The 14283-nt window shown below is 39.3% G+C and overlaps 1 protein-coding gene across 2 annotated transcripts in view; it reads right to left on the reverse strand.

Moving 5' to 3' along the window:
- The window catches only part of LOC116243232 (putative acyl-CoA dehydrogenase 6), an 80022-nt gene that overhangs the window by 31052 nt on the left and 34687 nt on the right, over positions 1–14283 (reverse strand). Inside the window, exons 1-2 of one of the 2 annotated variants that reach the window (XM_090142795.1) lie at positions 9273–9356; positions 3331–3460 (exon numbers count right to left, since the gene is read on the reverse strand). In XM_090142795.1, the coding sequence (XP_089998921.1) occupies positions 3331–3460; positions 9273–9354 (212 nt within the window). In that variant the 5' untranslated portion in view covers positions 9355–9356. Of the gene's footprint in view, positions 1–3330; positions 3461–9272; positions 9357–14283 lie in introns of those variants that run through there. The other variant, XM_031614372.2, reaches the window with a different exon arrangement.

Consider the following 14283-nt stretch of genomic DNA (forward strand, 5'->3'; position numbering starts at 1 on the left):
TCAGTCCCTAATTCAGTTGAGATAAAAAGACATGCAAGTTTAAAAACACCCACATTTAGAAAACTTATTTACTTATCATAAAAAACAGCATAAGGAAAAAAAAAAAAAAAGAAAAATACTCTGGCTCCCAGTTTTTATCAAGCCTTTCAGCTTGAGTTATTTGAAGACTATACGAAATAAATTGCTCAGCTCAAGCTGCAGAGACATTCTGAAAAGAAAACAGATGGGAAACCCAGGAGCCCCTTCTAACTACTCCACAGGTTCTGATAAAGAATGATTACATCAATCTTCTATTTATTTAGGAATGCACTGAACTATTTATTTAGTTTTGCACTGAAGTGTGGGCATTGTGAAAGAGGAGTCAAATTAAAGATTATCTTCTTCAGAGAAGGCAGTTTTTAGCATCGCTGGTGTCCTGCTGCTTCCAGACAGGCTGCAGAATGGCCAGCTGTCACCTACAGCACTCTCAGAGAGAGGGACAGCAGTGTGACTGCTTTCAGAGAAGATAGTTAGGAAGCAGCTGCTTGGCTTTACACTGCCCCAGAGTACCTATATCACTCTGGTCGTGGAAGTTCTTCCACCACGTCTGCATCCTGATGTGGACAACCTCTAACTTTCCACAGGACTTAGCAGCACAGGCCGCTGCACCCAGTGTGGGCACACTGCTTCTGGCCTGTGCCAGCTCCAGGCTTGGGAGGAATTGGCTTACAGCTCCTGCACCCAGAAGGGCACAAAGGAGACCTGGAAAAATGTGACAATGAACGCTGGTGGTAGAAATATTTTAGATTTCCTCAGAAACTGGGCTTCTCAGCTAACTTCTCTGTTTCTCCTCACTTAATCTGCAGCAGTTTTTGTGATGGCTCAGGACAAGCCAAGCATGCTAACAAATTTAGTACCAAATGACGTGGACTACACAGGATTGCTGAAGGAGCACAAAACTGAGTTTCTCCTATGCTGAGCCTGTGGGCAAGCCACCCAGCTGTCAGATCACCTCTTCACATTTTCACCACTTCCCCAGCTGATTACGTGGATAGTACAGCATTTCAGTACCACTATTCTTACTGTCAGCTGTAACTTATTTCCCTTACAGCAAACAGGAACAGAGACAGTAACATCTTCGTGTTTTTGACACTAATTCTCAGCCACTGTTCAGCACGGAGAGAGAATCTGCAATGCGTAAGTCAATGAAATAGAGAAGCACTCTTCCCACAGAAAAGTCCTCACTATCCTTACTGTCTTCCAATAAAGGTTAGTGTCTGTTGATGAGATAAAAGAGCTTTATGCTGATATGGTTATTGATGTGTTATACTATAGGTTTTTTTACAAACCCGGGAAACAGCATCTCATTCACTGCCTCAGCTGAGAGCTGCTTCCTCCGCTCTGCTTGTAAGCATGAAAGCAAAAGAGGCATTTTATCCAGAATGCATTTGAAAGATCTGACAGAGAGTTATGTTCAGAACCAGACACATCACAGGCCGGGTCACTGTTGACAGAACATTATGTATTTTGTTCTCAAATTTTGAAGTACTACTGCTTCACTTAGAGGAATCTGAAAATAACAGAGCAGTCAGTCTAGGCTTCTTTCAGTAAAGCACAACTATTTTCTCCTGTAATTGTCTGCACAATAAGAGTACACATAATTCAAAATCTGCAGGGTTGCTTCCAATTATGATCATGCATATAGTCTTCTGAAGGTTGTCAGAAAAAAAAAACAAACAAGTGAAAGGTGGAAAGAACATGAACAGGCAAACAGATATGAGTAACTTTTCCAAAACCTGCTTAATGAAACCCAAATTTAGGAAAGTCAACAAATGGCTTTCAGTCTTCTTTTAAATTATTTTTCAGGGTATGATGTTTGATTTCTGTATTAGTTTACTTTGTGCATCATCGATGCATCATCTATAGCAATACTTAGCTAAAAAATTCAAATTCAAAAATTTCAAATTCACTTTCTGCGAACATCCTCTTTAGGATTTCACTAACACATATGTATCTAGATTCATTGCTGCACCAGAACAGAGCAACATAAAGCCAAAAAATCTGCAGTGGAAGAAATTTCTATCTTCTTTTACCAAGAGATTTTCCTAAAACTTCAGGAATAAAAGGCTATCAAGGAGGCAAGGTCTTTTAAAATATCAGTGGCTTAGTGTTGTATTTTTTTTCCTCCACTGGACTATAAATAAGTCTGTTGCAACAGACATAATGACCTCCACACTTTCAGGAAGATTTTGGTGCATTACACAAAGGAGAACAAAATTTTTAGAAAGATATTCTATGGTTAAGATCTCCAAAGTCACACATAGCTAGTAGGATGGATGGATGGATGGATGGATGGATGGACGGACGGACTGGGAAGAGAGTCCAAATTCCAGTTAGATTTAGAAATATTTTCTCTAATAGAATGAACAGACAAACAAAACCAACCAATCCTGAAAAGCTTTTCTGTGCAAGTACTCTCTTGTATATCTATTTAGTACTGAAAAAAATTTGGCTTCACAATCATTATTTGAAGTTAATCTCCACCACCACTTTCCAGAGCTTTTAGATGAACTCCTATCCCAAGGGCAAACTGCTGGAGCAGTGTGTCACCTCCCTCTAGTTTTGCAGACTGTTGTTTTGGGGCTGTGAAGGTCAAGAATGTCTGTGAAGGTCAAGATGGAGAAGTAGGCAACTGCTGCTTACTGAGGGAAGGAAAAAAAGAGTGTAGGAGCTTGAGTGATATAAAATGATAAAAGATGAAAACCAACATGAGCACATGAGAAAAAGTATGATGAGTAATTGACTTGAATGGGAGTGTTCAGGCAGCACAATGCGTGCTAGAATTTTAGCAGGATTTACACCAATTCTGATCATTATTTCTGAACAGTCAGAGCTGGCAAGGAACACCTTGAAATACTGGAAAAAAGCAAGTAAATGTTAAAACACAATTAGACTCATTCTAATAATTACTACTAAATGTGACCTTAGTATGACTGCACTGGGATATCTAGATAAGAAAAGAATGCATTAACATGGATTCTGGAATCATGACTGTTTAATTGATTCTAGCACCAAGGTTCTGTGTTTGGAAACAGATAACTTACTATTAAACAAAGCCTACCTTTATTATATAATACTCTAATATTAAAATGTGCATTCTCTCCCCTAAATTAACCTGTGTGAGAGACAGGTAGAAAGCATGTCCATTTCTCAAGCTTTACTAATGAGCAACTACAACATAATCTGGGCAGTAACGTTTCCTCCTACTCTAAAACATGTGGCCAGATGTTCTTTAAGCTTAAACACACAACAGCTTGGGCTTTAGGCTAAACTAAACATTTTGAAAATTACCTTGTTAGCGCAGGAGTGGCCATACCAGCTTGCACTCCAATAGCCATAGGGATACCTCCACACCGGATACTTCCCAGCTCCTCTGCCACTGCAATGCTATAGGAGAAGTCCAAGCCCATTCCACCATATTCTGTGGGAAAAGAAAAATAAAATCTATCACACTGATGTTATATATTCCATGGAAAAAACCCATCTGGCACAGTGATGTTCCAAATTGGAATAAATGACAAGAAAAAAAATACTGCTACTGCAAAAACTTGCCAACTGCAATTTACTGCTAACTTGTAGGTATTTGATTTTATCAGATTTCATTTCAGAAAAGTGATGTCACAGTTTTCTTTATAAACTCTGAACTTAAAATTCTGTATCAGGTCACCTCTGGATATGTTACACATCATCATTACTTTTACTGGAAAGGGCAGAAAACAGTAATTGCTGCTGAAAATGACATCAATGGGAAAAACTATTTTTTTCTAATGAAGAAATTGCCACAAAGACATGCTTATATTATATTTGCTCTCATCCCCCATTGCACTCCAGTGGAACCATCTTTCTCCCACTGAGCAACCAAGTTAGCACAAAGCAAGACCACGTGCACATGGTGTCCACATGTGAAGTTGCCTCTGTAGCTCAAAATTCAATGTTAAACAGAAGCACAACACCAAACAGGCATACTTCATATCCTGGCACCTGGTCATTGCTGTCATTAAAGCATTTTTCATTAATACAAGGTTGATGGCCCAGGGCCCAGGGGGAGCCACATTCCATTCTGCAAATTCAATTAAAGAGGATATTATTCTTCATCTCCTTCCCCGGCCCAGCACTGATAAACCCCCACATAGAGTAACAGAACAGTTCTATGCTTCTATGATGGATGAGGTAATTTCAATCCGTACTAAATAGCTTTTATTCCAGAGGAAATACTGAGTGAAAGAGCTGACTGTTGGACGTCATTAGTTGACTGAGTAGTTCTGGTTGCATAAAGTCTTCCTCCTTTTTAATCTTTCTTACTCATTTGAAGGCCAGATAAGAAAATGTCAAATAAACAGATATACGATTTCCCTCCCCAATATAGGGAAAAGGACCACCTTCCGTTATCACTTGCTGATGTCAAGTACTATTTGAACTTACTTCTCTTCTGATCTTAGACATTTTCAAAAAACATCATTAATTAAAATTAAAAACATCACAGTGCACATAAACACAGTACTCTGTATGCTAACATCTATTTCCTAAACTCACAGAGAGTGCCTCTGTGCATCCGTTTCTACAGAGAGAAGGAAAATGATAAATGGAAAAGTTTAATTTTCAGTCTGAATAGTCTGGATTATCAGCATTACACAGTAGTTACCTTTCAAAATTTTTATCTGAAAATAAAGCAAGTTTCTTAAAAACATAGACAAAATTTAAATTCTACTTCTGCAGTACAGTGAGAAGATAGTAACATGGGAACACCTTCAGCATGGTAGATAATCCAATACAATTCCTTCTTATACCTACAGGAGAACTTTTAACTATTTAGTACTCAGCATGGGGAAGTGAGGGGCCGGCTGGAAAACTTATTGTTATACTTATTGTTATAGAAGTACTTTCTTGATAAGGAAACATTCAGCAAACAGGAAAAGCACCAGAGTTGTAATAGCCTCAGTTTTGGCACTACACAAACACTTTCCACTTGATTTTGTTTAGTTTTTAATTTTCTAAAATAGTTCATCACTTTATTGCCAAACCGCAGTTGTTACTGATTTTGTCTTTTGTTTCACCTACAAAGCATTTACATTCCTTTCTGCAACATGCTTTCAGAAATCAAACCCTTTGTTCCATGATTTACAAGTTCTCTAAACGGATGTTACACACACAGCAAACCCCAAAAAGAACTGTTTTATGCAGATGTGCACCTTACACACATTCCTTCTTTGTACATTAACTCATAATATATTATCACATAGCAGACTTACAATGTCCTCATTTAAGAGTAGGTATTAAATAGCACATTTCAAAAACAAAGTGCTGCAAAAGAACAGCTCTCAAAGTGGTGATATTCGATGAATTTCCTTCTTGACAGAAGAAACAGTACAAAGACTCAGAAGCTGAGAAGCTGAGGGGGAAGCCCTAACAAAGAATCACAGAATGGCTTGGGTTGGAAGGGACCAAAATGATCATCTAGTTCCAAATCACAAACCATGGGCAGGGCTGCCACCCACTAGATGATGACGCTCCAAAGACGTTTATTGTTGGGATGGATAACATAGGAGACAACCAGAGAAGGCAGGCAGAAAGGTTGAAGCAAGCTGCAAGAAGGGTACTCAAGAGGCAACACCTAAATGTATCTATTCTGTTTCAGAAGGCAAGGACAAAAGCAACTCATGGAGAAATGTACATGCTTGATTACAGAGAGCACTTCTTTTGGAGGTGTCTTGAGAGGAAGGCAGACATCATCCTCACCACCCAAGGTGCACCACCACACATCCACACCACACTCAGCATCGCTGAGGTGGCCCATGGCAGCCCACAGCTTCCTTCAGAGCAAGCAGTCAGCTCGCACCAAACAGAACAGCTAGATCTTCTCATTTCCACCTCCTGAAGAGGTAATAGTGAACGTTGTACAAAATATGCTTAATTCTGAAAACAGAATTTTTACTATTGGTGGGCAGGAGGGTTATATTTATCAGTTCCGTATACAAAATGATACTTTCTACAGTTATCTATTCAGTGCTGCAATGCTACTAGGTTGATATAATTTTCATTCAGAAAAGCAAATATTGTGCCCAGTATCATTTTTGGTGAAAAATCCACGATTAAGGCAATCAAACCAATTCCAGATTTGATTGGTTTTACTATATGTAAATATTCACATGTAAAACATTTCTAGGGTAAATATTTAATTTAAATTGAGCTGAGTGATGTTGAGAGAACCGCTGGCTATATTTCCATTCTTAATTTGCAAGAAATATTGAAATACCAAAGTGAAGCAAAACCAGGCAGAAAGTCTAATGCACCAACATATTTATAATTCAAAACAGGTAGAAAAGGGCAATGCTGCTATATTCAAATTGTTGCTATTTTGCTGACTATAGCACAACTTCCAGCTGTTAGACAGATTCATATGCTATCTTGCCCACTGTTCGACATTGGGTACTTGCACAAGGAAATTGAATTATAAAACTCAAACTAAGCACACATGAACATGCACATAAACAGAAGTTCTACACTGCAGCCCATGGGAGGGACCTGCGCTGGAACAGAGGAGAAATGTAGGAGGGAAGGAGTGGGAGAGACGGGTTGCTATGGACTGACTGCAGCCCCCACATCCACTCCCCCTGTGCTATTTGGGGCTGGGGGAGGAGATGGAGGAGCAGGCAAAGGAGTGAAGCTGAGCTTTGAAAAAGAATGTGATATTTTGTCTGTTTTGTCTTTTTTTTTTTTTTTTCCCTCACTATACAAATCTATTTTAATTGGCAATTAATTCAGTTTATTTTTCCTAATCCAAATCTGCCTCAACAATGATGGTAACTGGTAAGCAATCTCTCTGTCTTTATGTCAACAGTGTGCTACACTGGTAAATACAGTAGACATTTTTTTCATCATGTAAAAACAGGAAACACTGTACAAAAACAAGTAGAACAGCAGGGAAATGCACCACATGGGTCTGGGCCTAGCTAGAGCATGGACATGTTTAAAGAGGGTCTATGACACTGCTTTAGAATGCCAGAGCAACGTATTTTAAGCCAGTGGCTCACAGCAGCTGCACCAGTTACCCTCTGAGGACCAAAGACTCCCTCACAAACCTATAAGCCAGCCTTATTTTCTAAATGGTCATGGTCATGTAACACAGCTAACTGCCCTAACCACTAGCAGTGTACCATCTGCATGTATCTTCAAACTCAAGATAGCAGAGCTCTCCAGAAATCACAAAGAAAACCTAAACTGTATATAAACATCATTACAGGGAAGGGAAGGCTAAGCTACAGAATACCGACAGCATAAAAGAAAGAAGCCCAGGGAACAGTAACTGTGTGGAAAGATGCAGCAGACACAAAAGAAAAACGAAAATCCAAGACTGCATGCTGCCCTAAGCACCAACTGATGCATCAGCTCCAACTAAGAGTAACTTGATGCAATCATTGCTCAAAGACCCCTCAGTCTTTTTTGCCTACTTTTAAGACTATTTTTCCCCTTCAGAACCAACCTAACATCAATTTCACAAACATCTACTTAAACTGTCCTGCAGTTTCTTTTTTTTTTTCTTTGAGGTTAAAAAGCACAGATCCCAGTTATTATATGTTTAAATATGTCAGTCCAACTGAATACCACAGCATGAAGAAAATAGGAAACAATCACATGGAAAAATGAAATCAGGAGGTGTATTGGCTGAATATCACACCTCCTGAGCTTTGATGGCAAAGTCATGCGACTTCTCATGTGGTTTCTATTTGGGCGAGCTCATAAACAAGGCATAGCCTAGGTTTCAAGAATATCAACTCTGCAGCCTCCCTGCTGCTTGCAGCCAGTCCACCAGCGTGAGCTGCCAGGGCCCTTCCACACACAGCACACACGTTGCTCCAATCTGCTGCATCTGCACCCAGCTTAAGTTCACAGAATCACAGAATATCCCAAGTTGGAAGGGACCCAAAAGGATCATCCACTCCAACTCTTGGCTCCATGCAGGACCATCCAAAAATCAGACCAAACATCAGGTTAAATTTATAGATCTATAAATTTATGGATTTGAGTTTAATTCCCTTTGCTCCTCTCCAGCTTCAAGGTTGCCTCCCTTCTGTCAAGCAGGGCACGTGCCGACCCAGTCTTCCTCACACCACCACGAATTCTCCCAGGTCCTAAGGCCTGTCTTCAGGTAATCTGCTACCCCACATACAATGTGCATGTCCTTCCAAGAGACTGCACGGGTCTCAGCCACCTTCTTTCAAACATCTACATTCATTCTGAACTGAACATTAACTGATTAATATTAACATTACAGATAATCTCACTCAACAAGAGTAATGCATGTACAGCATCTTTACACACTATTGGTATGCTACACAGGACTCTTCCTCTCACAAAAAGAAGTATAACACTATCACATTACTGTGCATTGCAGCACATCTTCCTACAAGGGGATCTGAAGAAGTGTGAAAACATAAATAGATATTTTAAGGAACCTGCAGTAAAGTACAGTGAAGTACAGACACACAATATGTTATAAGTGAACAGGTCAAAGCAAACAGGAATCAATTAAACAGCAGATAGCAGACAGAACCCAAAGAACTCCAGTTACAAGTACATACGACTGTGAGGGTGCTTTCTGAAATGGTGTCAAGGTCTGAAAGCAGAAGAAACCACACTCAGTTTTGCTGCAAACCCTCTGACCAAAAAGCAGACTAATTATTTCCATTTCTGCAAGGCTGCGGGACACACGGCCAGTATTCAAAGCATCCAGAGCTCATTCCAGGCTCTGTGTTCTACATAAATAATTGAACTGAGAAGTAATATTATGTGAGCCAGGGATTAAACATTTATTAAATTTACTACTTATTAACATTTCTATGCCAAGACTTAACATGAAGGCTGACTATTTACCAGCTGAAAATTGCATGTAATGCTCTTTCCTACAAAAGCTTTTATTCGAATTCAAGCTGATAAGTAGCTTTTTGGGAACTCATATTTGTCTGACAAAGAAAATGTTTGCCAGTCAGCTCGCAAGGTCACATCCGAAGACATAAATTTTTACTAGATCACATGTTCCAAAACTTTCAATTTCCACAAGGCATTATAAACTGAAAGGGTGTGTAGAGAAATTTGAGAAATGCTGGTTTTGAAAAAACTCCAGCAGAAAAAGGCTTTAGGAATGTGTGTAGTGAATAAAACAATGAAGTTAGGAGCCAGCAAAGCCAGCAAATGAGGTTTAGTTCAGCAGGACAGGATTCAAAACAAAAACCCACCACAGGAGGCTTCCACAGGACTTCGATTAGTGCGGGTGTGCAGGACCAAGTGGTATTCCAGTGGCTGATTCCCAAAGTCCATGAGGAGCTGGGCCCAGATACTGAACCCTTCCCAGAACACCTGTCACACTGTAGATCAACATACTCTTGCCATAGTCACAAACAACTATGAACGGATGTCCCTCTGTCATTAGGTAAAGCAAAACAACACAAGAGCATCCCTATTTCTGAGCAGTTTTTCAGGAAACATCATGAGTATGAAATCAGACTGTAAAGAAAAAAACAAGAAAAATGAACGAATTCTTTATGACATGAAGTTCTATTCCCATTTCAGTTCATTTGTTTGCTTGTTTTTCTCAAGCAAAATATAAAAGAAATTTCATAATTAAAAAAAAAAAAAACTGGGATGAAAGTGGAAGATTTTGCAATGTCAACAGTGTATTTCCTCCTTTTCTCCAACAAAATCAACATTTTGATAAGTGACATTTCCCTACTTGATCTATGCTCAGTAATTTTAATGGAAAAAAAAAAATTGAAAACTTTGTCTCAAGGAGTGTGGACAAGCACTAATCTAGAACTAAAAATACCTGTTTTAGTTCTCATTTCTACCTCCGATATTGTGTACATCCTTTCCCTTACAATGCTACCCATGTTATATAGTAAAATAGATCATCCTTCTCCATTTGTAAAAAAGCTAACACAACAGAATTCTAATCTGAACTGCAATCTCCAATGGGAAATATATTATCTTACTATTTTCTTTTCTTTACCTTGAAATTGGAGGGCATGTCTTATAGGAGACACTGACCACAGGTGAAAGGATTTCCAGTACAGCTCAAAGCATGCCAGAAATCAAATCCACCATCCAACACTGTTTTCTTCAAAAGAACTTTCTATTCAAAATATTAAGTAATTTCTACAAACAGTCCATCATCTTTGGTGCTATACTACAAAATAAAAAAATTATTCAGATTATCTGTCTATTCTTTTTGAATTGGTTCTTAAATCAGTGACAATCAACATTGAAAGCAGTTACAGCCAGGAAAAGCAAGGCATTCCAAGTGGGAATGACAGCACCCAGCTGCAGAGCAGATAAAGCTGTAGCACGGTTCACTAATAAAAAAACATGTCAAGCTATTACATACCTAAGAGATAATTTTCCAACTGACATAATGAGGTATGTAACATATATACTGAATACTCTGTGACAGAAGGAACTTCTCTGTTCTTTTATGCAGAAAAATGGAATGAGTTTTTAAAAAAGCCATGTCCAGAGAAAAGCCTATCTTGTATAAGTACATTTTTAGTACATAGTTTAAGTGTAATTTTTTACAGTGGAAAAAGAACATTGATTTAGCCTGTAGGAAATTTAACTCTGTAGGAAATTGCATCTGCAGTTCTGAACGTTTAAATGCTTGCAGCTAAAGTCAAACCTGTCCTAATTGTGAATACTCTCTGTGAAACTTACACAGCCTTCAGGAACTTGAGCAGGGATGTTCCGCATGCAGCTGCCACTGAGGAGCTCCAAGAATGTCAGAGGCTGTCTATTAATTTCAATCTTTCTTATTTTTTTTAAAGAAGTTACACAATAAATCTTATCTTAAATTCACATTGTTAAAATATCACACTGGAGTAACAGCAATAAATGTATTCTTCAGGAAAACAATGCCTTGACTATGTAGTCACGTGGTACATTTGCAAAGAAATTAAATTTTATTGCATATGCTGAATAATTCTAGTGAAGCATATCAAATCAAAACACACGTTGCACTACATATATCTATACTTATAGGATGACTCTGAATCCAAGCTTTAAAGCATTCATATTCCAAAATAAAAGCAAGAAAAAGAGCTTGTAGCTATTGAAGAAATTCCCCCAAATTAGGAAATTGTTGGAGGAGGTGTTGGAAAACATGTCTTAGAAGTGCTGTCAAATACCTGAGCAGTTACCTTCATGGCTCCATGATCTCATCAGTAACACACCTTCCTTTCACATCACAGGAGAACTACCAGTGGGGCTGGAGCCATCACCAGCCTTCCCACATCGCTCTCACACATCTACTGGTAGATGGGTAGATGGAAACTGGGGATGATGGGGGAGGGCTTGTTCATGATGGAAAACGCTCTTGTCAAAACTACATACTAAAACTACTGGCTTTTGTGTTGTACCATGCACTTTTCACTAGATCTAGCTCATTGCAGAACAACTTGAAAGACACGACAGGCTTGGCAGCCATCCAGCAGGCAGCAAGGTTTTATGGCACAGCCATGTGTGCTGTCTGTAACTGAGTACATGAAACATTTGAAACCACAAAGACAGTGTCAACTTGTGGGTATGTAGGTGTAGGAATCTCCAGAAACAGAACGCACAATTATAAAATTAGCATATGAAGGCTTTTTGGCAGGTGTTTGAGAGTTACATCTCTTTCCATCTCACAAGCTCACCACGCCAACATTTTCAGAGGCGTTATTTTGGAAAGACATCCAACAGCCACAGGACAGTTTCTCTGCTCTCCCAGCTGCCTCCAGCCAGCTGTGACACCACCGGCTGCTGCAGCCCAGGCCCTCACTAAGCACAGCAGGGCAGCAGCAATGGGAGCAGCGCAGGACCGCATCACACAGGTACAGTTCGGTGTGGTTGCACAGCTCACCCTGCTGCTCCTCCACTAAGGCTGCTGTGCAGCCTTTATTTCTCCATCCCCGTGGTCTTCTAGACACTATTTCAGTTTAAAAAGCAATTATTTTCCATGACCTTGGTTTTAATCAAAACTAACAGTGAGCAGAGAAGCTTTGGTTGTGCCTCCTTTCTCTCAGCTACGTAATTATCCTGAATCATAAAGAATGAGAAATTCCACAAACCATTAATTTACACTCAGCTCTCCCTATACATTTCAAGTAGTTGAGGAAAGAACAAAACCACTATTCTTTGAAGGCTGAAAGGCTTCAAAATTAGCAGTAAGGTTTGAGATCATGCTATACTTCACTGAAACAGCAGGAAAGTTATAAGAACTATTTCTCTAATGTGAAGCTGAAATTCTCTTTCCATTATAAAAAATAGAATATTAGAAAATTAAATTATATTTAAATTAAAGTGGGATCACAGTACCTCCTAGGCTACAGCCTGATCACTTTGGGTCAGGGGACATAAAACAAATCAAACAGGAACTAAAGCACATTTTCTTATTTCAGAAAATTAAGAAACAAAATAAAATACTGGCTCTTTTTAAGTATTTATTTTTTGCTTAAAGTATGCCAACATGGTAATGCCAATTGTAATAACGAAACTATAGACTTTCTGTGTTTTTATTACTACACTGCATACTGGTGAAGAGTCTTCTATTTCTTGTTTGAAAACCTTCTCATGTTCTGTCTGTAGCTAATCCTTATTTCTGAATTTTAGAGTAGTACTGACAAAGAATAAACTAAATTGAGAATGAATTAATCAAGGCATGACATGAAAAATGCACCAAATACAAGCTTACCTAAAGAGTAGGCTAAAACACCGACCTTATCAGTTACACTTTCAAACAAACTGAGGCATTATTTTCAGCATTTTAAGGTTTACACAAAAGAATCAGATCCATTTTCTCATTGTGACGTTTCTTCTTATGTGTTAGGAATATTGTCATAAAGAGAGAAAAACACCAAAAAAACAAGAAAAGAAAGAGGCAAAAAGAGAGAAAAAAAAAAAAGAAAGAATGAAAGAGAAAGTAAAAGAAAGAAAATGAAAGTAAAAACGAAAGAACAAAAAGAGGGAGGGAAGGAGGCAGGGAGGGAAGGGAGGCAGGGAGGCAGGAAGGAAGGAAGGAAGGAAGGAAGGAAGGAAGGAAGGAAGGAAGGGAGGGAGGGAGGGAGGGAAGGAGGGAGGGAGGGAGGGAGAGCCCAGCACTCGGTAATGCTGAGCATGGAGCCCTCACCTTGCAAATGCAGGGTGGCTTCTGATAACAAAATTGTGTTTAAACAAAAGGGAGCAAACACCCCTACCTCTCACCCTCGTTTACATGATCATCCACCTTCATTTTTCATCTCCTTGCATAAACAGAGCGGCCTTTTGCACCTCTTTTCAAGAAATGGCCAGTGAGGCAATTCTGTGGAAGCTAACATACCATCAACTTTCTTTTAGAATGTCTTACTACTCAGAAAACAGCCTTTAGTGATGACGTCCTGATCCTTAAAGCCGATAAAAAGGCATAAAAGTGGAAGGCATGGAAGGAAAAAGTAATTCAGAAAAATTACTTCTGTCATTTAAATTACTGTGTAGTTTAGGTCTCTACAGAATGGTAGATGCTGCAAGACTTACAGAGGTGTGATAAGTAAGTCTCTTGATAGAGGAATTACAAGGTTTTGCTGCAAACTTGGAAAAGATACAAGATAAAAAAAAAAACAACGAACCTGAATTTGGGAAGAAGGTAATTATTTAAGGCAAACAATGGAGGAATAATTTCAGAGAAGTACACGGGGAAGGAAGGCAGACAGATGGGTGGAGTGATGCTCTCCATCACAGAGAAGTACAGGGAAGGAAGCGTCCTGGCTGTTGTATTTTATTTTTAACTTTAATTAGGAGAATCAAGGAATGGAAGGAAATACGAATCCTCCTGGGCAATATGGTATGTGCTGCAACTGGAGATTCCTCTTGGTAAAGGAAACCTTTAGCATAGGTGAACTATTGTCCTTCTGAAAGCAGAAGTCATCAGGAAAAGAATTTCTTACTGGTGGCACAGAGGTGACGGTCACTCCATCCTGCTCTCAGCAGCACTGTCACTGTTCCTGTGCAAATATCATTTAGGTTGGATATTAGGAAAAACTTCTCAGAAAGAGCAGCGAGGCACCGGAATGGACTGCACAGGGACGTGGTGGAGTCACCATCCCTGAGGTGTTCAATAACCATGTATATGTGGCACTGAGAGACACGGTCAGTGAGCATGGTGGGGATGGGTTGGCCTCCTGTTACTTCCCCTTCCAACAGCACAGAATCACAATCTCTGCAGTGTGCCTGCAAGAACTAGGAAAT

Source organism: Phasianus colchicus, chromosome 6 (assembly GCF_987193195.1).
Source record: "Phasianus colchicus chromosome 6, bPhaCol1.hap1.1, whole genome shotgun sequence".
NCBI lineage: Eukaryota > Metazoa > Chordata > Aves > Galliformes > Phasianidae > Phasianus > Phasianus colchicus.